General features: G+C 38.8%; 1 protein-coding gene across 2 annotated transcripts in view; it reads left to right on the forward strand.

The window, feature by feature from the left end:
- The window catches only part of LHFPL3 (LHFPL tetraspan subfamily member 3), a 554,978-nt gene that overhangs the window by 361,153 nt on the left and 167,160 nt on the right, over positions 1-26,665 (forward strand). For both annotated transcript variants that reach the window (XM_079150039.1, XM_079150038.1), the window contains exon 2: positions 24,945-25,181. In XM_079150039.1, the coding sequence (XP_079006165.1) occupies positions 24,945-25,181 (237 nt within the window). The remainder of the gene's footprint in view (positions 1-24,944; positions 25,182-26,665) is intronic.

The raw sequence follows: 26,665 nt of genomic DNA on the forward strand, positions 1-26,665 counted from the left end.
TTGGCATGGTTGTGGGGGAAAAAGGTACACTCATACATTGCTGGTGGGATTACAAATTGGGGCAACCACTCTGGAAAGCAGTGTGGAGATTCCTCAGAAAATTTGGAATGGAACCACCATTTGACCCAGCTATCCCACTCCTTGGCCTATACCCAAAGGACTTAAAATCAGCATACTACAGAGATACAGACACATCAATGTTCATAGCCGCTCAATTCACAATAGCTAGATTGTGGAACCAACCTAGATGCCTTTCAATTGATGAATGGATAAAGAAATTGTGGTATATATACACAATAAAACATTACTCAGTCTTAAGAAGAATGAAATTGTGGCATTTTCTGGTAAATGAATGGAGTTGGAGAATATTGTGCTAAGCCAAATAAGTCAATCCCAAATGTTTTGTCTCATATGCAGATGCTGATCCATAAGGGGGGACAAAGTGGGTGGGGGGGACTCGGGAAGAATGGAGGAACTTCAGATTGGGCAGAGGGGAGCAAAGGGAGGGGAGAGGATGTAGGGGTGGGAAGGACAGTGAAATGAGATGTATATTATTACCCTATGTTCATGTATGATTACACAAATGGTGTGAATCTGCATCGTGTACAACCAGAGAAATGAAAAGTTGTGCTCCATTTGTGTACAATGAGTTGAAATGCACTCTGCTGTCATGTATAACTAATTTGAACAAATGTTTAAAAAGATTTTGGTGTATGCATTTTGGAGGGATAAAAACATGTAGCCCAAAATATCCACCATCTCTGGGTTTGATGATGGAAATGAGCCAAGCTAAGGAATGCAAGCAGCCTCTAAAAACCAGAAAAGACTAGAAAACAAACTGTTCCCTTGAGCCTCCAGAAAGTAGTCCCGCCAACACCTTGATTTTAGCCACTTGAAACCCATGTTATAATTCCAGTCTACAGAACAATAAGATATTAAATGTGTTATTTAAAACCACTAAATTTGTGGGTTTTTTCCAACAACAATCAAAAATTAATACACATAACAATTGAGGAAAATTTTAAACTGGATTCTGTAGGACTCCAACAAAACCCCAGTTTTTCCCAAATGATAGTTCTTTGGTATGTAAAAACCAACTTCTTGGAGAGGAGAGTGGGCAGGGTTAGAGCATGGAAATGTACTTCTTCTTCTTTTTATGCCCCAAATCTATGGCCAAGGAAGGAATCCAGACCAAAGCCCAGATCATGGCTGCTCTAGATGCCTTCAATTTTCATTCAGAAACTCTAAGCTCTGCTCGTGGTCATATGTTGCTCTCCAACAAGAATTAATATCCTCTGAATTGATCAGCAATTCAAATGAGCAGCATCTTGGAATTTAAAATGCTTTAGATCATCACAGTCTATTATTCCATCAACATACCCGCCTCTGTTGTAAGAGTGGGGAATGAATTACAATAGATTTATAAATGCCATGAAGAAACCTGGGTCCCTAGTTAAAAGGATGCAAGCATAGAGCCTGAAGGGGAAGATCACCAAAGACAGAAAGCAGATTTCAAGCTCCCTGCTTAGTTTCCAAAGCCTCTGTCAGCCCCCACCTGGGACAATGCTGGGACCCATTTTCAAAGCAAATTCACCTTCTGGAAATTTCACTGTCAGGTTAGGACTGGGTAAATTTTTGTTGTAGTCAAAGGAACACATTGTACTGACTAAGGCATTGTTCTTCAAATGTCATACTGGTTGAGGCTTTATCTATAAACTTTGGGCTACTGCTGTTAGAATTTGAAGTTGAAAGATGTGTGAAAATCTTTTGACAGAACATTTAGCATGCTGACTACTTTTAGCCTCTCTTGACATGGTTTTTGTCCAAACCTTTTTCTGAAACCTATTGCCTCTTCCAATTCAGTTTCTCTGGGGACAGTTTCTTGTTCTAATGCACCAGATTTCTCAATAAATATATGTTACTGGGAGATCTTACCATGGATTGGCCATAGTCTATCTTGAATTTTTAAAGTCTGGATAATTTTTTAAGCAGGAACAAAAAGTGTGGATGCCTTAAAAAATTGTAGGACAAATCTGATGAGGAAATGAAGCAAGAAATTTTTTTTAAATCAAATAATTTGCCAGGATAATCTTTTCCTTTAGCAGTTACTTTCAATGTAATAAATAAGTCACTCAGCGTCCTTCTAACCTTGATCTTAAACATCTTAGAGTTGAGGGGATTGTAGAGAGGAAATGATACCAAAGAGGGAATGAACAAGCATAAGAACTATCAGCATCAATATTTTGTAATCCTGAACTAAAGTTGCTGTTCTGCTCTTTCAATATGGTCAAACAAACAAATAAATAAAATTCAGTGCCTAGGCTACACCATGTCTCTTCTGAGTGATATTACAACCCCTTTCTTCAAGGAGTTTGCCAACTGCAACTCCATTGCTTATACAACTGTTCTTAAACTGTATGAGGACCAGGATGGGGACATACACACATACAGGAAGAGAATGAGAGACAGACAGACAGACACTAAACTATGTGAAAAGGTATAACTTAGGTGTCTGTTAAAATGTGTGAGTGTGTGAGTCTGGAGTACTCTTGAGTAGTCTTTCCTTATGAGGGTGTGTTAGGGAAGGACTCATTTTCCTTGAGCTTAGTTCCACTTCCAGTGTTTTTAGTATGTAATATTTATTTAGCTCTGTATTTTCCTTAAACAGTTTTTGCCATTTGAAGTTTTTTAAATATATGTTTAGCTGTCAATGGACCTTTTTTTTCTTAAGTTATTTATACGCGGTGCTGAGAATCAAACCCAGGGCCCCACACATGCCAGGCAAGTACTCTGCCATTGAGCTACAGTCCCAGTACCCCATTTGAAGTTTTGAAAGCATTAAAATATTACTTTCATGTGTATGTTGAATTTAACACAAAAATGGTTATCCTCACCTTGTTCCTGATTTTGTAAGTAAAACTTTCAGCTTTTCAGCATTGATTGTGATGTCCACTGTGATCTTTTCATGTGTGAACTTTGTCATGTTGAGGCAATCTCCTTCTATTCCTAACTTATTGAGAATTTTTGCATCTATATTCAAATATATGCTTTTATCATGAGAGGGTGTTGAATTTTGTGAAACACACTTTCTTCATATATTGAGAAGATCATGTGATTTTATACATTATTCATTACTGTGGTATATCACATTAATTGATTTTTGCATGTTGAATCATCCTTGCATCACAGGGATAAATCCTCTGTGGCAATGTATATGATCCTTTTGATATGCATTTGAATTTACTTTGTCAGAATTTTGTTGAGGATGTTTGCATCTAGATTCATCAGGGATATTGGTTTCAAGTTTCTATTTTTTTGTGGCGTCTTCATCTGGCTGTAATATCAAGGTAACACTATTCTTAAAAATGAGTTTAGAAGCATTCCCTCTTCTTTGATTTTTTAAATAAGTTTGAGGAGGATTAGACATTAATTCTTCTTTAAATGTTTGGTAAAATTCACCAGTGTACTAGAAGTTCTAGCCAGAGCAGTTAGGACAGAAGAATAATAAAAAGATACCTGATTCAGAAAGGAAAAAGTAAAACTGTCCTTTTGCGGATCACATGATCTGATATGTAGAAAATCCTAACAACTCCACCAAAACAAAAAATTGTTAGAACTAATAAATTCAGTAAAGTTATAGGATATTAAATCAATATACAAAAATCAATTATGTATATATACACTAACAATGAACTATCTGGAAAGAAAATAAGGAAAACAACCCCATTTATAATAGCATCAAAAAAGGTTATTCTTAGGAATAAACTTAACTAAGGATGTGAAAGACTTTTACATTAAATACCACAAATCATTGATGAAATTAAGAAAAACAAGAATAAATGGAAAGATAGCCCATGGGCATGAATTAGAAGACTTCATATTCTAAAAATATCCCCACTACCCAAAGTAAGCTAACGCTACAGATTCAATGCAACTCCTATCAAAATCCCAATGGTGTTTTTTACAGAAGTAGAAGCAGGGGGAAACAATTCATATGGAACCACAAAGGACCCCACATAGCAAAATTAGTCTGAAGAAAGAACAAAGTTTCCTGATTTCAAAAGATGTTACAAAACTACAAAAACTTTAAAAAATCATAGTACTAGCATAAAGACAGACATGTAGGCCAATGCAAAAGAATAGAGAGCCCAGAAACAAATCTACACATATGTGATTGACTAATCTTTCACAGGGTAGCAAGGATACACAGTGGGGAAAAGATGGTCTCTTCAACAAATGGTGCTGGGAAAACTGGATAGACACAAGGCAAAGCATGAAATTTGGCCCCTTTCTTAAGTGATACACAAAAATCAAGCCAAAATGGATTAATGATTTTAACATAAGATCTGAAACCATAAAACTCCTAGGAGAAAACAGGGAGAAAGCTTTATGACATTAGTGTTGGTAATGATTTCATGGGCATAGCACCAAAAGCACAGGCAACGAAAACAAAAATAGACAAATGGGACAAACTAAACTAAAGAGTTTCTACACAGCACAGAAAAAAGTCAACAGAATGAAAAGGCAACCTGTAGAACAGGAGAAAATATTTTCCACCCATATATCTGATGCTAATTAATTTCCAAAAAAAAATGGAAGGATCTCCAACTACTTGATAACAAAAACAAAAACAAACAAACAACTGATTTTTAAATTAAATATTTAATTTATTCTCAAAGGAAGAATAAATTAAATAAATTATTAATTTATTTCTCAAAGGAAGATATGCAAGTGACCAATAAGTATATGAAAATATTCTCAATGTGACCAATCATCATGAAAATGCAAATCAAAACTATCATAAGATATTACCTCATATCTACTAGGACTGCGGCTGTCAAAAAAGAGGGGGAAAGGTGTTGGTGAGGATTGCAAAATGGTGCATCTACTATGGAAAATAGTATAGAGGTTTCTCAAAATATTAAAAGAAGAATTACCCTATGATCTAGCAATCCCACTCCTGGGACTTATCCAAAAAGAACTGAAATTAAGGTACCAAAGAGATATTAGCAGTCCTATGTTCGGTGCAGCATATTCACAATAACCAAGATATAAAAACAACCTAAATGCCCATGGACTGATGAGTGGATAAAGAAAATGTGATATGTGCATACAATAGAATATCATCCATCCTTTAAAAAAGGAAATTTTGCAATTCACCATATGCATGAAATATGAGGACATTATACTCAGTGAAATAATCCAGTCACCAAATGACAAATACTACATGATTCCACTTATGTGAGACATCTAAACTAGTCAAACCCATAAGATTAGAGTGTAATGATGACTGCCAGGGATTCAGGGGAGAGGGGAAATGAGGAAGTTACTAAGCGGTAGGCATAAAATTCCAGTTATACAAGATGGAAAATTCAGAGATCTGCAGAACACTATTTTGCTTAGTTAACTATTAAAAAATTTGTTTAGGGGCTGGGGAGATAGCTCAGCTGGTAGAGTGCTTGCCTCGCAAGCACAAGGCCCTGAGTTCGATCCCCAGTACCGCCAAAAAAAAAAAAAAAAATTTGTTTAGGGTATAGATCTAATGTTAAATGTTCTGACCACAACAAGATAAAATTAAGGGGGGAAATCTTGTATTGGGGCCACATTCTATTTTAGGAAAGAGACTAGAAATGGCTATGCTGTTTCCAGGGATTCTTTTGGGCTGGGCAGAGCTTGTCCTCACTGAAAAGGAATTATATTTCTCCTAAGGTCAAACCCCATGCTAAGAACTGAAATGCCAGTAGCCAGATTGGCACAAGCTTCCTGACCTCACCTAACTTCAGCCTACAGTGATTTTCCTTGAATCTCATTGGTTGGTCAGGACAGAGAGTGACTATGCCACCCTTGTTCTACCTCCTGTGCAGAAAAACAGTGAGCTCATGAATTATTTTTACAAGTACAATTGTTTCTCATAATATGTGTATGGAACATCACATGAATACAAATTTATTACTAAATATGAATAGCATAAGGTAAATTGGAGGTCACCACTCAGTAATCTGGAACTGGGCTCCCTGATTTACAAATAAAGTAACACCAGCACAAGAGGGTGGCCTAGAGGCTCATGAAAAACTGCTGGAGGGATGATCATTGGTCTGTGTTGCCTTGCTTTGCATATTATCCTGACTAAAGCAGATATTGCTAGGAGAACAGTGATAGGTGCACTATACCGGGTCCTGTATGTGTGGCCCAGGAGAAAAATGTTTTTTTCTTCTCTTGAGATCCTGTGTCCCCATAAGCCAGTGAAAAGAATAGAGAGCCCAGAAATAAATCTAAACATATGTGGTCAATTAATTTGCACCAGAAGCACCAAAAGAGCACAAAGGGGAAAGAATAATCTCTTTAATAATCAAATGATGCTGGGAAAACTGGATTTCCACATGCAAAAGCATGAAATTGGATCCTTATCTTACACTATACACAAAAAGCAACTCAAAATAGACCTAATTGTAAGATCTAAAACCATAAAACTCTTAGAAGGAAAAGCCTGACATTGGCCTTGGCAATGATTTCTTGAATATCACACCAAAAGCTAAGATAATCAAAGCAAGTTTAAAAATAGAATTACATCAATTACATCAAAAGCTTCTGTACAGTAATGGAAATGATCAACGAAAAGAAAAGGCAAATCTACAGAGTGGGAAAAATATTTGCAAAAAACATGAAATATAGGGTTGATATCTATGACTTATGAAGAACTCATACAACTCAATAGCTAGAAAACATATAAACCAATTTAAAAATAGGCAAAAGATTTAAATAGACATTTTTTTCAAGGACAATATTAAAATGGCCAACAGGTACGTAAAAAACCGCTCAACATCATTAATTATCAGGGAAATGAAAATCAAAACCATTATGAGATCCTACTTTATGCCTCTTAGGATAGCTGTTATCAAAAACACCAGAGATAACAGGTATTGGTGAGGGTGTGAAGAAAAAAGAACCCCGTACAGTGTTAGTGGGAATGTAGCTTGGTGCAGCCACCATGGAAAACAAAACAGAGGTTCCTAAAAAAATTAAACACAGAACTGCCATGTGGCATAGTAATCCCTCTTCTGGGTATACACTCAAAGGAAATGAAAGCAGCACCTTGTAAAGACCCCCACACTCCCATGTTCATTGCAGCATTATTCACAGTAGCCAAGATGGAGAAACAACCCAGGTGTCCATCAGTGAATGAATGGATGAAGAAACCATGGTGTGTTACACACTGGAATATTATTCAGCTTCTTCAAAAGAAGGGAATCCTGCCATTGAGTACAACACAGATGGATCTGAAGGATATTATGCTAAGTGAAATAATCCAGACACAAAGAAAAATATTGCATGATCTCACTTTTATGTGTAATCTAGAGAATAAAACAGTATTTACCTGAATTGGAATGGGAGGAAGGAGAAAATGGGAAGACATAGATGAAAGGATACAAAATAGCAAATAGGTAGGATAAACAAGTCAAAAGACATTGGGATTATAGTTAATAATACCATTTTTCAGATTTTTGCTAAATGAGTGATTTCTGCCCCTGCAGTTCTTGCCACAAAGAGGAAAAATAAGTAACTGTAGATGTCAGATGGTGGACCTGTTCATTTGTTCCACTGTAGCAACCACTTTACTATTTACATGTATCTTAAAGCATCATGTTGTATACCTTAAATATACAAATTAATATTTGTTTTTTAAAAATATCATGTCTGGAATTCAGTATAGATTTAAGCACATGGTAATACACCTAAGCCAAGAACTCCCCTGCAAATTTCCAGATGCGTTTGTGACCTACCAACATGTTCAGTATTGTGGTTATTGAAATTTTCGTTAAAACTATGTTTATTGTCATCCAAAGAAGCTATTTAAAAGAAGTAGCTTCATTAAAGCTTAACAAGAACCTAATTGATTCATGTCTGTTTTTATCCAAAGCAGAAATTATTCTACATACAAGTAATAATTATATAAGTTAATAAGGTACACACATGCACACACACAAGCATGCACAATCTTAACAGGAATATATACCTCTTACACACATGAAAATACCTATGTGAACCCCAACATCATGCCCACACACAATAATAGGGTCCGAATTAAAATAACATATATTCCATGCTTATGTAATTTTATCAAAATGGATTCTACTACTCACACGTGCAACTAAGAATAACCAATTTGAAAAGTTTTTTTAAAAAAACGTGCCTATGTTAGGTGGAAAAAAATGTTTGGCTAATACATAGCCAACTTAAAATATCGAGCCAAAAAATCAAGCCAAAAAAAGGGATGGGTTTTCTTGTGAAGTGTGTATAAAACCAAATACACATATGTTTATACATTTATTTATACAACAAAACCTCTTAAATTCCCATTCCACACATTTAGAATTTATAATTAATGTAATGTTCTTGGCATTACATATAAGATGAAATTCCAATTAGGTGAAATACTAGTGTAAACAAAAGAAATATTTATACATATAAAAACTAACAGCTTTTAAGTGTCATCTTTATTTAGTTAGTTCTTGTACTCAAATAAATTTCTAATTATAAAAAGTGATGTTAAGCCTGCCAAGAGTCTATCTGTTCTTAGTACCAAAACCAGTAGTCTAAAGTGATTTCACATGCACTGTTATTGTACATGTGTAGAGAATTACAGCATAGTCAGGTTCAATTCCTGGTTCGGCAGCATGGGGGCTTTGTATTGAGTAAGCTATTTAAAATTTCTGGGTCTTCATTGTTTTCACATGTAAAAATAATAGTAGTAATAAAATCAGTGTTGGCAAGAAACGATGACTGGCAACCCTCTATCCCTCTTTCTGAGCTATGAGCCAACTGAGAGAGTGAGCAGCTGGCATATAGAAATCAAACTAGTTTCTTTATTACAGAAAAGCTAGCTTGGAAAATCGGTTGGCCAAAAGGACTTCCTCATCTGTATCTCAGAATACTCATCTTCCTAGTCTTGGTCAGTGCTATGTGTTCACGTGTTGGGGGCTTGGTCCCCAGTGTGGTGATGTCAGAGTAGAACTTTTAAGAAGTGGGGCCTAGTGGGAGGCCTAAAGGTGAGTGGGGGCACTGCCCTAGAAAGGGAATCCTGGTCTCCTAGAGTGAGTCTTCCCGAAAGCAAGTCATTATAAAAGGCTGAGCCCAGAGTTTCAGTATTTCAAGGAATTTGGACAAATAATATATATCAAAGGTCATCTAGCAGTGCTTTAGAGATCAGAACTATGTTTAACTTTTTACATCCTAAATTCTGATTTTCATCATATTTGGCTATTAACCCCCCAAACTTGGGCAGATTAGCAAGCCATGTCATGCAATTAAGCATTTTTCCACTTGCTTGGTGTCATATTTGGTAAAATATATTTCTCCACTAACTACATAGCTCATAAATGCACATGTTGATGGACTCTTGATCATCTGCTTACCACCAGGGTCCAGGTTTTCACAGCTAATTCAGCACAATATGCTTCTTCAGGCACGAGTAGCTTGGCAGAATAAAGAGGCTTTCTCCTCACCAGACACAGCTTTCTAACTCTTTTGAGAGTTCAGTGTTTATATTTTCTCTTAACCCCCCATCAATCAACCAAGGGTTGTTATATATTTCATGGTATGACCCCAAGTTAAATGCCCATGAAATTATATTGGATTTAAAACCAAAATTTTTCAAGACACAATTTATTTTCTCTACTACATTCTACAGGACAGAATTTCACATCCTGGTTTATCTAGTGACTCCATTTTCCAGACATAAACTGAGGTGTAAATATTAGACCTTTCTCCAGAGTACACATATTGCTCAAGTTTGTCAGTCATGAGCTGATGAAGAAGCTGTAGGAATGAACTGTCTATCTCTTTTACCAGGTGTTTAGAGTAACATTCCTTGTGTGAAAGTTCCCCCTCCATAGCCTGGCAGCGCATTTGCTGGCATCAATTTCTTCAACTACTGTATGCTTGAATAATTGATAGAGTTAAGTGAATGCAGGTTCCTTTTTTCACCACGTTCCCCTTGAGTGCTTCAGTGACATGAGGCAATTTATCATGCTTTCTGTGCAACAGTGCATAGACTTTATAAAGAACGAATTTAGACTTTCTCTTCCTGTTCAAAAAATAAGCGGTTCTCAGGTTCACAACACTAAAAGCCCTGATTGGGACAGTTGGACCAGCAATATTAGCAGGCCCAAGTAACTCAAGTCATAGACTCCCTATTGCTTTTTCATCTTACTTCATTTTCTTTTGGAGAAAGACCCAATTACAAAGGTTTGTGAATTTTTCCACAGAGATTACATTCAGCTCTTTAGCAAGAAAAATGCCAGGGCAATTAGTGGCTCTGGGGAACCATTAGCCATTTGTGTACTATTCCAGAAGAGCCCATTGTAGGATCAGCAGTCTCTACACAGGGCTTCCTTTTAGAATGTGAATACTTCTTAGTCATTCGGAACATGCTTAAAATGGAGATCCACAGTGACATCCTCACAAGGACACTTTGTTATATACTCTAGATTAGAGGCTATCATGGTGGCATACCGTGAGGCCCTGGGTTTCACCATTCTCTGATCACCTCCAACTTGTGAGCTCTCATTTCTCCTCAGCATTCAAGAATAATCTCTCAGATACTTCCAGAAAACCTGCTGCCAAGATGAAGGAACATAGAACTACAAGGAAGTTCATCATTTCCTAGGTGGCATTCTAAAAAGAAAACCATTTTTGGATAATAGCCCCCATTGGAGCTAATTTTCCACTATCTCTTGTGGTCAGGAAATAGCCTGTGTGAATTAATCAAATGTTCTGGTGCCTTGTATACTGTTATGGTTTAGGTGTGAGGTGTCCCCCAAAATTTCATGTGCGAGACAATGCAAGGAGGTTCCGAGGAGAAATGGTTGAGTTGTGAGAGTCTTAACCCATCAGCAAATCAATCCCCTGTTGTGGATTAATTGGTACCTGAAGGCTGATAGGGTGTGGCTGGAGAAGATGGGGCATTGGGGGCATGGTTTGGGGTATATAATTTGTATATGGAATCTCTCTCTCTCTCTCTCTCTCTCTCTCTCTCTCTCTGCTTCCTTATCATTATGTGAACTGCTTCCCTCTTGCCACACTCCTCCACCATGATGTTCTGCCTCACCTTGTACCCCAAAGAATGGAGCCAGCCTTCTATGGACTAAGGCCTCTGAAACTGTGAGCCCCCAAATAAACTTTTCTTCCCTAAGTTGTTCTGCTTAGATTCTTTAGTCACAGCAGCAAAAAAGCTGACTAAAACATATAATCTACCGTTTAGTGATGGTGCTACATCTTAGAGTTGACCAATTTGTAAAGAATTGGAAATAAGTAGGAAGCCAAGAGGAATATTATTTAATCTTTCATTGTCTGAGACAGCCTGGAAATCTTGCAGTACTTCTTAGGATTGGGAGCAGCTGTTAGTTTCTAGTGGTGATGCAAATCATGCAGGTTAAAAAGGTTCTGGTTAATAGAAAACAGAATTATTATAGCACTCAAGCATTGATGCAGAAGATAATAGTCGTGCCATTCTGAAGAAACCAACAGAGTCTAAACTATTTTAATGGCTTATATTAAACATACTGAACTTTGGGAAACTTGCTTTCAAAGATAAAACAGTCAAATAGAAGGAGTTTGGATAGGGAGAGAAAAATGTATGTTTGATAGCATATTATTTAAAAAAGAGAAAACTTATGCCACAGTCATCTAAAAGGTTTTAAAGCTTTTAATGCATTTGTGAGGATTTTTTGATCCTACTAGATAACCATGTAGATTTTTTAATCACATAAATTAGGGCTCAAATCTCTCATGATAAGGAAAGTTTGACAAGAAGCAGATGGACGACCTGGATATTTTGCTGTGTCCTGTAGCCTAAAGGAGACCTGGGCTGCCCTTGCTAGGTAGGCCTAAACATTTTTCTTCAAGAATCCAAAACCCTGACCTTATTAGTCAAGTTTTAAGAAGTCTCTAAACATCCAGTTTCCTCAGATTGTTGAAAAAAATATGGTGTTTCAAAAATTCTGTTTTTACAACTTTCAGCAAAATACCCTTTGCATAAGATAGAGTTGGAACTCAATTTTATCTATGTTCCATATTCTTCACTGAAAATTTAATTTTCTTGGAAAATAGGGAACAATGGGTTGTCATTCATATTTTCATATTTTCCTTTGGTTTTAGTTTCCAAGTGTTAATTCTACCTCTGTTCTTTTCATCCCAATTTATAACTCGGAGTTCCCAGAAATGGAAATCTTAAAGATAGTCTACCCTCAGGACAGGAAGACCTTGAGAAAAGATACCTCTGAAGTACGGAGGTGTTAGTAGTGCCTGTCTATGCACAGATGCTGCACAGGGAGAGACGGGAAGGATGGGGGCCCTTGGGATGTGTGACAAAGAAGAGAGAAATCAAGTGTGACTCGAAGTTTCGAACTACCCTTCTGTAAGGTAGCATGGAACACTGAAGCCGAGTTTCCCCAGGTAGTGTTTCTACTTCTCACACCTCTTGTCTCTGTCTCCTCCAGATCGGCCCTGTAATCCATGTACCTGTTTTTAGAAAGAAAAGTAAGGGTCCATTTTTGTCTTGCTCAGTTAAGTAGCAATGAGACAACAGTAATATGGCAACCCTTTTTGCCAGTTTCAGAAATTGTCCCTGATAGTCACAGAACTCCAACATGATGTTGCATTATAGTTAAGTTACATACCTTGGAAACAACAACCAGCCATGACACATAGAATCTGCCGGCCTTGTAACCTTAACATGATCCCTTTCCCCAATGCAGTAACTGACCTCCTTATAGCTCCTCAAATGCAGTAAGCTTCTTTCCAACCACAGGGCTTTTGCACATTCGATGCCCTGGAACACCTTTCCCACCAGTTTCACATGTCTAGTTCATTGTCTGTTTTTTTTTTTAATTTATTTTATTGTGAACAAATGGGATACATCTTGTTTCTCTGCTTGTACATGAAGTAGAAGCATACCATTTGTGTAATTATACATTTACTTAGGATAATAATTTTTGATTCACTTTGTTATTTTTTTCCTTTCTCCCCCCACACACACCCCCTTTTCCCTCTATAAAGTCCCTCCTTCCTCCATTCTTGCCCCCTCGCCACCCCCCATTATGTGTCATCATCCGCCTATCAGCAAGATCATTAGTCCTTTAGTTTTTTTGAGATTGGCTTATCTCACTTAGCATGATCTCCAATTTCATCCATTTGCCTGCAAATGCCATAATTTTATTATTATTCATGATTGAGTAATATTCCAGTGTATATATATACACGACACTTTCTTTATCCATTCATCAATTGAAGGGCATCTAGGTTGGTTCCACAATCTGGCTATTGTGAATTGGGCAGCTATGAACATTGATGTGGCTGCATCTCTGTAGTATGCTGATTTTTTTAAATTTTATTTTATTGTAAACAAATGTGATACATGTTGTTTCTCTGTTTGTACATGGCGTAAAGGCGTACCATTTGTGTAATCATAAATTTACATAGGGCAATGTTGTTTGATTCATTCTGTTATTTTTTCCCTTCCCCCCACCCCACCCACCCCTCTTTTCCCTCTATACAGTGCTTCTTTCCTCCATACATGCCCCCTCCCTAACCCTAACTCTAACCCTAACACTAACCCTTCCCTCCCCCCATTATGTGTCATCATCCACTTATTAGCGATATCATTCTTCCTTTGGCTTTTTGAGATTGGCTTATCTCACTTAGCATGATATTCTCCAATTTCATCCATTTGCCTGCAAATGCCATAATTTTATCATTCTTTATGGCTGAGTAATATTCCATTGTATATATTTACCACAGTTTCTTTATCCACTGATCAATTGAAGGGTATCTAGGTTGGTTCCACAGTCTGGCTATTGTGAATTGAGCAGTTATGAACATTGATGTGGCTGTATCTCTGTAGTATGCTGATTTTAAGTCCTTTGGGTATAGGCCAAGGAGTGAGACAGCTGGGTCAAATGGAGGGTCCATTCCAAGTTTTCTAAGGAATCTCCACACTGCTTTCCAGAGTGGCTGCACTAATTTGCAGCCCCAAAAGCAATGTGTGAGTGTACCTTTCTCCCCACATCCTCACCAACACCTGTTGTTGCTCGTATTCTTGATAATCGCCATTCTAATTGGGGTGAGATGGAATCTTAGGGTGGTTTTGATTTGCATTTCTCTTATTACTAGAGATGTTGAACATTTTTCCATATGTTTGTTGACTGCTTGTAGATCTTCTTCTGTGAAGTGTCTATTCATTTCCTTAGCCCATTTGTCGACTGGATTATTTGAATTCTTGGAGTAGAATTTTTTGAGTTCTTTATAGATTCTGGAGATTAGTGCTCTATCTGAAGTATGATTGGCAAAAATATTCTACCACTCTGTAGGCTCTTTCTTCGCATTGCTGATAGTTTCCTTTGCTGAGAGAAAGCTTTTTAGTTTGAATCTATCCCAGTGGTTGATTCTAGCTTTTATTTCTTGTGCTATGGGAGTCTTGTTAAGGAAGTCTGGTCCTAAGCCGACATGTTGAAGATCTGGACCTACTTTTTCTTCTATAATCTGCAGGGTCTCTGGTCTGATTCCGAGGTCCTTAATACATTTTGAGTTTAGTTTCGTGCATTGTGAGAGATATGGGTTTAGTTTCAATCGGTTGCATATGGATTTCCAATTCTCCCAGCACCATTTGTTGAAGAGGCTATCTTTTCTCCATTGCATATTTTTGGCCCCTTTGTCTAGTATGAGAAAATTGTATTTATTTGGGTTTGTGTCCGTGTCCTCTATTCTGTACCATTGATCTACCTTTCTATTTTGGTACCAATACCATGCTGTTTTTGTTACTATTGCTTTGTAGTAGAGTTGAAGATCTGGTATTGCGATACCCCCTGTTTCACTCTTCCTGCTAAGGATTGCTTTAGCTATTCTCGGTTTCTTATTCTTCCAGATGAATTTCATACTTGCTTCCTCTATTTCTGTAAGGTACATCATTGGGATTTTAATTAGAATTGCATTGAATTTGTATAGCACTTTAGGTAGTATGGCCATTTTGACAATATTAATTCGGCCTATCCATGAACATGGAAGATCTTTCCATCTTCTAAGGTGTTCTTTAATTTCTTTCTTTAGTGTTGTAGAGGTCTTTCACCTTTTTTGTGAGATTGATTCCCAAGTATTTTATTTTTTTCGAGGCTATTGTGAATGGGGTAGTTTTCCTAATTTCTCTTTCTGAAGATTCATCACTTATGTATAAAAATGCGTTGGATTTATGGGCATTGATCTTGTAACCTGCTACTTTACTGAATTCACTTATGAGTTCTAAGAGTTTTCTGGTGGAATTTCCAGGTTCCTCTAAATATATAATCATGTCATCAGCGAACAGGGATAGTTTGAGTTCTTCTTTTCCAATTCATATCCCTTTAATTTCTTTGGTTTGTCTAATTGCTCTGGCTAGAGTCTCAAGAACGATGTTGAATAGAAGTGGTGAAAGAGGGCATCCCTGCCTTGTTCCAGTTTTTAGGGGGAATGCTTTCAGTTTTTCACCATTTAGAATGATATTAGCCATGGGCTCAGCATAAATGGCCTTTACAATATTAAGGAATGTTCCCACTATCCCTATTTTTTCTAGTGTTTTGAGCATGAAGGGGTGCTGTATTTTATCAAATGCTTTTTCTGCATCTATTGAAATAATCATGTGATTCTTGACTTTAAGTCTATTGATATGGTGAATGATATTTATTAATTTCCTGATGTTGAACCAACCTTGCATCCCTGGGATGAAACCCACTTGATCATGGTGCACTATCTTTTTAATATGTTTTTGTATGCGATTTGCTAAAATTTTGTTGAGAATTTTTGCGTTGATTTTCATTAAGGATATTGGTCTGAAATTTTCTTTCCTTGATGAGTCTCTGTCTGGTTTAGGTATCAGTGTGATATTGGCTTCATAGAATGAGTTTGGGAGGGTTCCCTCCTCTTCTATTTTATGGAATACTTTGAGAAGTATTGGAATGAGCTCTTCTTTAAAGGTTTTGTAGAACTCGGCTGAGAACCCATCTGGTCCCAGACTTTTCTTTGTTCGTAAGCTTTTGATGACTTCTTCTATTTCAGTACTTGAAATTGGTCTATTTAAATTGTTTATGTCCTCCTCGTTCAGTTTAGGCAATTCGTATGTCTCTAGAAACCAGTTGATGTCTTCGACGTTTTCTGTTTTGTTGGAGTATAGATTTTCAAAATAGCTTCTAATTATGTTTTGTATTTCAGTCGTGTCTGTTGTGATATTTCCTTGTTCATGCCAAATTTTAGTGATTTGGGTTTTCTCTCGTCTTCTCTTTGTTAGTGTGACTAACGGTTTATCCATTTTGTTTATTTTTTGAAGAACCAACTATTTATTTTGTCAATTTTTTGTATTGTTTCTTTTGTTTCAATTTCATTGATTTCAGCTCTGAGTTTAACTATTTCCTGTCTTCTACTACTTTTGGTGCTGGTCTGTTCTTTTTCTAGGGCTTTGAGCTGTAGTGTTAGGTCGTTTATTTGTTGAGTTTTACTTCTTTTATTAAATGCGCTCCATGAAATAAATTTCCCTCTAAGTATTGCTTTCATAGTGTCCCAGAGATTTTGATATGATGTTTCTTTGTTCTCATTTACCTCTAAGAATTTTTTAATTTCCTTCCTAATATCTTCTGTTATCCATTCATCATATAATAGCATATTGTTTAATCTCCAGATGTTGGAATAGTTTCTGTGTTTTACTCTTTCATTTATTTCTAACTTCAATCCATTATGATCTGATAGAATACATGGTAGTGTCTCTGTCTTCTTGTATTTGCTAACATTACCTTTGTGGCATAATATATGGTCTATTTTAGAGAAAGATCCATGTGCTGCTGAGAAGAAAGTGTATTCGCTCTTGGTTGGATGGTATATTCTATAAATGTCCGTTAAGTCTAGATTATTGATTGTGTTATTGAGATCTATGGTTTCTTTGTTCAATTTTAGTCTGGAAGATCTGTCCAGTGGTGAGAGAGGCGTGTTAAAATCACCTAGTATTATTGTGTTATGGTCTATTCGGTTTCTGAAATTGAGAAGGATTTGTTTGACATACATGGATGAGCCACTGTTTGGGGCATAGATGTTTATGATTGTTATATCTTGCTGATTTATGCTTCCCTTAAGCAGTATGAAATGACCTTCTTTATCCCTTCTAACTAACTTTGGCTTGAAGTCCACATTATCGGAAATGAGGATGGATACTCCAGCTTTTTTGCTGAGTCCATGTGCATGGTATGTTTTTCCCCATCCTTTCACCTTTAATCTATGGGTATCTTTTTCTATGAGGTGAGTCTCTTGCAGGCAACATATTGTTGGATCTTTCTTTTTAATCCAGTCTGCCAGTCTATGTCTTTTGATTGATGAATTCAGGCCATTAACATTCAGGGTTATTATAGAGAAATGATTTGGTTTCCCGGTCATTTGGTTCATTTTTTAAATTTTGTTTATTTATTTGTTTGACACAACTTGTTTCCTCCTTTATTTGACAATTCCTTGAGGATAATTCCTCCCTTTGCTGATTTGCTTCTTTGTTTTTCATCTCTTCCTCGTGGAATATTTTGCTGAGAATGTTTTGTAATGCTGGCTTTCTTTTTGTAAATTCTTTTAGCTTTTGTTTATCATGGAAGGATTTTATTTCATCGTCAAATTTGAAGGTAAGTTTTGCTGGGTATAAGATTCTTGGTTGGCATCCATTTTCTTTCAGGGCTTGAAAAATGTTGTTCCAGGCCCTTCTAGCTTTTAGGGTCTGGATTGAAAAATCTGCTGATATGCGTATTGGTTTCCCCCTGAATGTAATTTGTTTCTTTTCTCTCACAGCCTTTAAAATTCTGTCTTTATTTTGTATGTTAGGTATTTTCATTATAATGTGCCTTGGTGTGGGTCTGTTGTAATTTTGTGTATTTGGAATCCTATAAGCCTCTTGAACTTGATTTTCCATTTCATTCTTCAGATTTGGGAAATTTTCTGATAGTATTTCATTGAATAGATTGTTCATTCCTTTGGTCTGTTTCTCTAAGCCTTCCTCAATCCCAATAATTCTTAAATTTGGCCTTTTCATGATATCCCATAGTTCTTGTAGATTCTGTTCATGATTTCTTACCATCTTCTCTGTTTGTTCAACTTTGTTTTCAAGGTTAAGTATTTTGTCTTCAATGTCTGAGGTTCTGTCTTCCAGGTGTTCTATCCTACTGGATATGCTTTCTATGGAGTTCTTAATTTGGTTTATTGTTTCCTTCATGTCAAGGATTTCTGTTTGGTTTTTTTTTTTCAATATCTCTAACTCTTTATTGAAATGATCTTTTTGCTCCCTTATTTGCTCTTTTAACTGTCGATTGGTGCTATCATTCAATGCCTGCATTTGCTCTTTCATCTCATCGTTTGCTTCCCTGATCATTTTAATTATGTACAATCTGAACTCCTTTTCTGTCATTTCTTCTGCCATGCTGTCATTGGGTTTTATTGATGTAACATCTAGATTTGTTTGCAGCATTTTCTTTCCTTGTTTTCTCATACTGTTCAGGTATCAGTGGACCGCTGATATATTGCAGATTTCCTCTATTGACTTACAATGTCCCTGAAGATTTCTATATATATATCCCCCCTTAGCCTTCAGTAGGCTGAAGTCTTGGAGGAAGTTGATAATGTGGTGCAACACAAGGAAGCTGCCTATCTAGGGGTGGTGGCCTTCAGGTGGGGTATAATCCCTGCTAGTGGGCAAAGGTGCCTACACTTTTTGACCAATGGTCATCCAAAGGGGACCTAGGCTGTGGGCTGAGGCAAGGCCTGTTTGGGCCTGAGTCTCTGGTTTTACCGTCCTTGTGGGGAAACCTCACCCAGCAGGGAAGACTCACCCGGTGGGGAGGTCTCGCTGGTCAGTTCCCTCCTAGAGGTTCCCCTCAATTTATAGCTACCGCCTGGGCTGGGCTGCCTTCCTTTGCAAAGTTCCCAGGGGCCCGGCCCTACCTCCTGGGCCTGGGAGCCTCACCCTTCGCAGATGAATCTCCTTAGGCTGCCCCTCCTCAGAGAATCTGCCCGCAGGCCTGGAACCTTCGCTCCGCCCTAAGCCTGTCTCTGTGCGGCCCTTCCACCAAGAAGCCCCTAGATCCTGGGACCCTGCTCTGCACCTAATCGCCTGGCTATGCAGCCCCTCCTCTGAGCAGCCACCTGGGGCCCCGAACAATCGCTCTGAGTCCCAGAGACCTGCCACACGCCTCTTCCTCCAGACAGCCGCCCGGTATTCTGGTGCGGTCACTAGGAGTCGAAGAAACTCACTGCGTGCCTCCACCTCCCACCAACCACCCGTAGTCCTGGGCAATCAATCACTCCGAGTCGAAGTGACCCTCCCCGTTCCTCCTCCTTCTCCAGATAACCCCCCGGGTGTTCAGGAGCGGTCGCTCTGAGTGGCTCTGAATCCACGTGATCCGCTGCACTGGTCCTCTGGGCAACCGCCCAGAGCTCTGGTGCGGCCACTCAAGACCAAGCAACCCACCACACTTCTCCTCCAGGCAGCCCCCCTGTGTTCAGGAGCTGTCACTTTAAGTCCAAAGAACTCACCACTCGCCTTCTCCTCTGAGCAGCCACCTGGAGCGCTAATGCAGTCACTGCGAGTCCAAACGACCTGCCGCGCTCCTCCTCCTCCTCCTCCTACTCCTCCGGGCAGGCCCCGGTGTTCAGAAGTGGTCTGAGTCCAAACAGCTCGCCACGCAGCCCCTCCTCTGGCAACCGCCTGAAGCTCTGGTGTAGTCACCCCGAATCCAAGCGGCCACGCTCCTCCTTCTCCTCGTCCTCAGGGCAGGCCCCGGTGATCAGAAGCAGTCGTTCTGAGTCCAAACAGCTCGCCGCGTGGCTTCTCCTCTGGCAACCGCCTGTAGCTCTGGTGCAGTCACTCCGAACCCAAGTGGCCGCGTTCCTCCTCCTCCTCCTCAGGGCAGGCCCCGGTGTCCTGAGTTCACACAGCTCTCCTCGCCACTCCTCCCCTGGGCAGCCGCCGGAGCCCCAGTGGTTGCTCCGAGTCCCAGCGCTGTGCCGAGCGGCCTCCTTTACGGGGCTCCCAGTTGTCCGAGTTCACTGCTCCAGCGGGGGGAGGGGCGTCTCGCCGGCAGCTCTACTTCACAAAGTTTCCTGCGTTCCGGGACCACTGTCCCATCCGGGACGCCTTCCCAATGGGTGAGAGTCACCCGGCTGCTTTGAGTTGGTCCCAAGTGTCTCAATATCTCCTCTTTTGAATCCTGAGTCCTGGAGCAACATGAAATGCAGCCACCCTCTAGGCCGCCATCTTGAAAACCTCTATTTTGTCATTTTTTTGATCGTTTCTTTTGTTTCAATTTCGTTGATTTCAGCTCTGATTTTAACTATTTCCTGTCTTCTACTACTTTCGATGTTGCTCTGTTCTTCTTTTTCTAGGGCTTTGAGCCATAGTGTTAGGTTGTTTATTTGTTGATTTTTTTCTTCTTTTATTGAATGCATTCCATGAAATAAATTTTCCTCTAAGTACTGCTTTCATAGTGTCCCAGAGATTTTGATATGATGTTTCTTTGTTCTCATTTACCTCTAAGAATTTTTTAATTTCTCTCCTGATGTCTTCCGTTATCTATTCATCATACAATAGTGTATTATTTAATCTCCAGGTGTTGGAGTAGTTTCTGTTTTTTACTCTGTCATTTATTTCTAATTTCAACCTATTATGATCTGAGGGAATGCAAGGTAGTATCTCTATCTTCTTGTATTTGCTAATGTTAGCTTTGTGGCATAAAATATGGTCTATTTTAGAGAAGGATCCATGTGCTGCTGAGAAGAAAGTGTATTTGCTCTTTGTTGAATGGTATAGTCGATATATGTCCACTAAGTCTAAATTATTGATTGTGTTATTGAGACCCATGGTTTCTTTGTTCAATTTTTGTTTGGAGGATCTGTCCAGTGGTGAGAGAGGTGTGTTAAAATCACCTAGTATTATTGTGTTGTGGTCTATTTCATTTCTGGAATTGAGGATTTGTTTGATGTATATGGATGAGCCACTGTTTGTGGCATAGATATTTATGATTGTTATGTCCTGCTGATTTATGCTTCCCTTAAGCAGTATGTAATGTCCTTCTTTATCTCTTCTGACTAACTTTGGCTTGTAATCCACATTATCTGATATGAGGATGGATGCTTCGACTTTTGTCCTGTGTCCATGTGCATGGTGTGTTTTTTTCCCATCCTTACACCTTTAGTCTTTGGGTATCTCTTTCTATGAGAAGAGTCTCTGGCAGGCAGCAGATTGTTGGATCTTTCTTTTTAATCCAATCTGCCAGTCTATGTCTTCTGATTGATGAGTTCAGGCCATTAACATTCAGGGTTATTATTGAGATATGATTTGTATTCCTGGTCATTTAGGGTCGTTCCTCTCTTTGCAGATTTACATCATTGTTTTTCATCTCTTCCTCATGGAATATTTTGCTGAGAATGTACTGTAGTGCCAGCTTTTTTTTTTTTTTTTTTTTTTTTTTTTTTTGTAAATTCTTTTAGCTTTTGTTTATCATGGAAGGATTTTATTTCATCATCAAATCTGAGGGTAAGTTTTTCTGGGTATAAGATTCTTGGTTGGCATCCATTTTCTTTCAGAGCTTGAAAAATGTTGTTCCAGGCCCTTCTAGCTTTTAGGGTCTGGGTTGAAAAATCTGCTGATATCTGTATTGGTTTCTCTGTGAATGTAATTTGATTCTTTTCTTTCACAACTATTAAAATTCTGTCTTTATTTTGTATGTTAGGTATTTTCATTATAATGTGCCTTGGTGTGGGTCTATTGTAATTTTGTATATTTGGAGTCATATAAGCCTCTTGTATTTGATTTTCCATTTTGTTCTTCATATTTGGAAAATTTTCTGATATTATTTCATTGAATAGATTGTTCATTCTTTGGTTTGTTTCTCTGTGCCTTCCTCAATCCCAATAATTCTTAAATTTGGCCTTTTCATGATATCCCGTAATTCTTGTAAGTTCTGTTCATGATTTCTTACCATCTTCTCTGTTTGGTCAACTTTGTTTTCAAGGTTAAATATTTTGTCTTCAATGTCTGAGGTTCTGTCTTCCAGGTGTTCTATCCTATTACTTATGCTTTCTATGGAGTTCTTAATTTGGTTTATTGTTTCCTTCATTTCAAGGATTTCTGTTTGGTTTTTTTTTCAGTATCTCTAACTTTTTATTGAAATGATCTCTTGCTTCCCGCATTTGCTCTTTTAACAGTTGAGTGATACGATCATTCAAAGTCTGCATTTTCTCTTTCATCTTATTGTTTGCTTCCCTGATAATTTTAATTATGTACATTCTGAACTCTCTTTCTGACTTTTCTTCTGCCATGCTGTCATTGGATTTTATTGCTGAAGCATCTAGTTTTTTTGGGTTTTTTGTTTTGGTTTGGTTTTTGGTTTTTTGTTTTTTTTTTTTTTTTTTTTTTTTTTTTTTTTTGCAGTGCTGGGGATCGAACCCAGGGCCTTGTGCTTGCAAGGCAAGCACTCTACCAACTGAGCTATCTCCCCAGCCGCAGCATCTAGGTTTGTTTGGGACGTTTTCTTCCCTTGTTTTCTCATATTGCTCAGGTATCTACCCCTCTAGTAGTGAAACTCTGGGATATTGCAGATTTCCTCTATTGACTAATATTGTCTCTGTAGATTTCCAATAACTCACCTCTTAACCTTCAGTAGCCTGAAGTGTTGGAGGAACTTAATAATGCAGTGCTCCACAAGGAAGCTGGTCCTCTAGGGGTGGTGGTCTTCAGGTGGGGTATATTCCCTGTCAGTGGGCAGAGGAGCCTCCACTTGTTGACTGATGGTCAGCCAAAGGAGGACTAGACTGCAGACTGGGGCATGTCTGATCTGGGCCTGTGTCTCTGGTTCTATTGCCCTGTTGGGAAAGCCTCGCTCAGCAGGGAAGACTCACCCAGTGGGGCAGTTTCACTGGGCAGCTCTCCTCCGAGAAGTTCCCTTCAGTCCAGAACTACCAACTGGACTGGGCATCCCTCCTCTGTGACGTTCTCAGGGGTCCAGACCTACCACCTGGGCTGGGGATCCTGGCCCTGTGAGGGACTCCCTCACTGAGCAGCCCTCCTCTGCTACGTTCCCTGGAGACTGGAGCTACCACCCAGGCCTGGGACCCTCACTCTCCGCGGAAGCCTCTTGCTGGGCGGTCCTCCTCTACAGTGCTCCCAGTTGTCTGGATTCACGGCTCCAGTGGGGGAGTCTCCCTGGGCTACTCTACTCCATGAAGTTCCCTGCATTCTGGGACTACTGACCTGTCCAGGGAGACCCACCCAGTGGGAGAGACTCACCTGGCTGCTCTGAGTTGGTCCCAAGTCTCTCAATATCTCCTCTTCTTGAATCCTGAGTCCTGTCAAAGGGCCTCCAGTCTCCTGCAGGTGTCTCAGGAAGGGAGCTGCCCTTCCAATGATGATGGCCACGCCCTCAGGAATAATCAAAATGCCTGCACCAGCCTCCAAAGAAGCTGGGGAGCCCCAGCGAGTGTGCACTGAGTCAGCACTGAGGCAATTACAGTGTCCCTCAGCAGTAGCGGGGGCAGGCAGGCAGGCTCAGCAATGGCGCCCAACCTCAGTGTGGAAGTCAGGAGGGTTGGCTCACCCTCTGGCTAGCTCCGCGATGCAGGCGGGCTGGCTCATCTGCCAGCTTGCGCCTTGACGGTGACCGACCTTGGCCTGGTGGTCAGGGCGGGGTCACTCAGTGATAGCGCCCAACCTTGGTGCAGTCATTGTCTGTTTTTGACCTTATCTTTAATGTCATCCCCCTGTGAAGTCTTTCCTGACCACCTTTTCTAAAGAAGTTTCTACCTTTTGTTTCTATCTGAGCCCCTTTTGTCTTTCCTACTTAGTGCTCCTTACAATTTGCAATTTTTTTATTTGCATGCTTAGTCTTTCATTTGTTTTTCTGATATCACATGAGCTCTTTGATAAGAGATAAACCATATGTCTTTTCTTGATCACTGTTCTCCCTACCTCCACGAACAGTGCTTGGCACTCCATAGGAGATACTGATGAATGGTTGAGTGAATGAATGAATAAACCCTCTCTTCAGGAAGCTCTAATCTAAATATATAGTCATATGCTCCTAAATAGTTCAATTAAATATAAAAATAGGCAACAAGAACTACTAATGTTCTTTAATTCAAAGTAACATATTTCTAGTTTTAAAAAATTCATGTTTCCAACAGTGATGTTTGGGAAATAGAATGTAAATATCCTTTTTCTTAATTTCCATAAAAGCTTTGTGGTGCCACACTATATTGCAGTGTTTTTGGGTTTAAAAAAAAAATTAAATAGAATGTCAAGTAGAATAGACAGAATCAACGTGCATTGCACATGTTCAGAATTGAAGTTTCAAGAAACTTTTCTGTAGAAGCGGGAGTAACACACAATATCAATGTGTTTTTCACAGTGATTCAAAGTCAATATACACTCTGGTACTTTCCATGTTATCCTAATCCCTTATCTGGCTACTGACATAGCTCTTCAAAGCCAGCCTTGAATTGCCATTCTACAGTGTTAGAATTCCTAATGGCCTGTTTGCAATAGAAGCCTTCCCAAATATGCACACACAAAAAATTCATTTTCTTAATATTTTGTCACAGATCAATCCACCTTAACCTCTCAGAATGCATGGGCATACCCTAAAGTATATTCCCAGAGTCCTCTCTGCTGCAGAGTGCCGGGATGCTTTTAAGTTTACCAGAAAACAAACACGCACACACACACACACATACACAAACACAAACACACACGTGCACACATACTCAGAGTGGAACAGTAATGAGGTTTGTTGCTCTCTACCTCAAGAAGAATTTGAAACAATGGTTTGACAAGCAATAGAAATATTTGCTAAAGTAAAATGTTAACTTTTGTTGTGTTTTGTTTCTCTCTCTCTCTCTCTTTCAAGCTGCCTGCCTTGTGCTCGGTTGTATGATTTTCCCTGATGGCTGGGATTCAGATGAGGTAAAGCGGATGTGTGGAGAAAAAACAGACAAGTACACTCTTGGGGCTTGTTCGGTCCGCTGGGCATACATCCTGGCTATTATTGGAATTCTGGATGCGCTGATCCTCTCGTTTCTAGCATTCGTACTTGGTAACCGACAAGACAGCTTGATGGCAGAGGAACTGAAGGCAGAAAACAAAGGTAAGGTTGCTTTAGGGAACTCTTACTGTATGCTCGAAAAAAATGGTACCCTCGTTCTTTCCCATCAGGTTGCTAGTACTTCTCTGGTTCTAGTTTGCTGCTTCTATTAATACTAATTCCCAGACTTTCCCCCAGACTCAATTATAATTTGCACAATTATACTATTGCACTTATCTTTCTGAGGCACCTACCTTTCTGGGGTTGCCTAAGTCATTTTTATTTAATGCATTCTTTCCAGTTTCTTCTCTTGTTCTCTGAGTTCAGGTTTGCCATCAGAGTTAATGACTAAGATGAAACGTTTGCGGAGAGTCCATTTAGTTGAATGGGAAGTGCTTCTGTGTATTCAGTTATTTTCCAGGGTGCAATGAACGACTGGGAAATCTCTAAAGTCATCACAATCACTTTATTTGAATTCAAACTCATATTCTCAGAGACAAGCAGTGACACTGGTCCCGAAATTGTTACAGTTAGAGTTTGCAGTAGTTAAGTTAGCTGGATTTTAAACATGTTACCTGGGTAATCAAAAAAGTCCTCAGATATCCTTTTAAAAAGAATTGCCTCTTGAAACACAAAGAAACTAGCATAGAAAGAAAGACTGGTAAGTAATGCATAAATATATTACAGTGAGTGAATAAGAGGTAGCAAGTCATTATTCAAAGCGATTTTTGATTTCCCATTTCTTAGAATTTTAATGTCAAGGTTTTACAGATTTAGGTTCAAGTACCTGTTTTCTTTATGTTATCTCTGAACTTGAATCCTCTAACCTTATATCAACACCTTCAGCTGAGTGGCTCCTCCTTCTAGCATTTTTCCTAATTGGAAACTAAATTCATCCTTGAATTGTGAAATTTCATTTATTTTTCAAGAAGTTGCTAACTCCAAAAAAACCTCATTGCTTTGACAGATCTGCAATGTAAGCAAATATTAATTTCTACATAAACGGCACGTAATGATTATGTGGCAAGCTTCATATTCAGACCATCACTTATGCTTATGCTTGTAAAGTGTGAAGGTGTAAAATGGAGCAGTTCAGGAGAGCAGCAGCATCCACAAACCTTGGCTCCCTGGGGTACAGACAGAACGTGTGTGAGTTTACTTAGTCCTATCAAAAATATTCCAAACACAAAAGTAACTTCTTAACAGGGGATTCAGGCTACAATTTCCTAGAAACAAAACTACCTCCCCTCTCAGAGTTGCCCTTTGTATATATATAAAAAAAAAAAAGACAATATGAAGATAATAACTACATTTTTATTTATGTTACACATTTAGCATGTTCACACATAGTCACTAATGTGGTGCTTTTGTTGTCTTTGTGGCTTGTTGAGGTATCCAGTTATCTGTCTAGTTCACTTCAAATTTAACGGGAAGGAGAGCTCAAACTTAGAATAAATGAGCTTTCCTGAAAGAATGAATTAAAGAAAAGACCACTATGTTCTGCAAATACTTGGTTTCTATTGGGGCCTAGTAATGGACCAGAATGC

The sequence above is a fragment of the Sciurus vulgaris genome (genome assembly GCF_902686455.1).
Source record: "Sciurus vulgaris genome assembly, chromosome: 8".
NCBI lineage: Eukaryota > Metazoa > Chordata > Mammalia > Rodentia > Sciuridae > Sciurus > Sciurus vulgaris.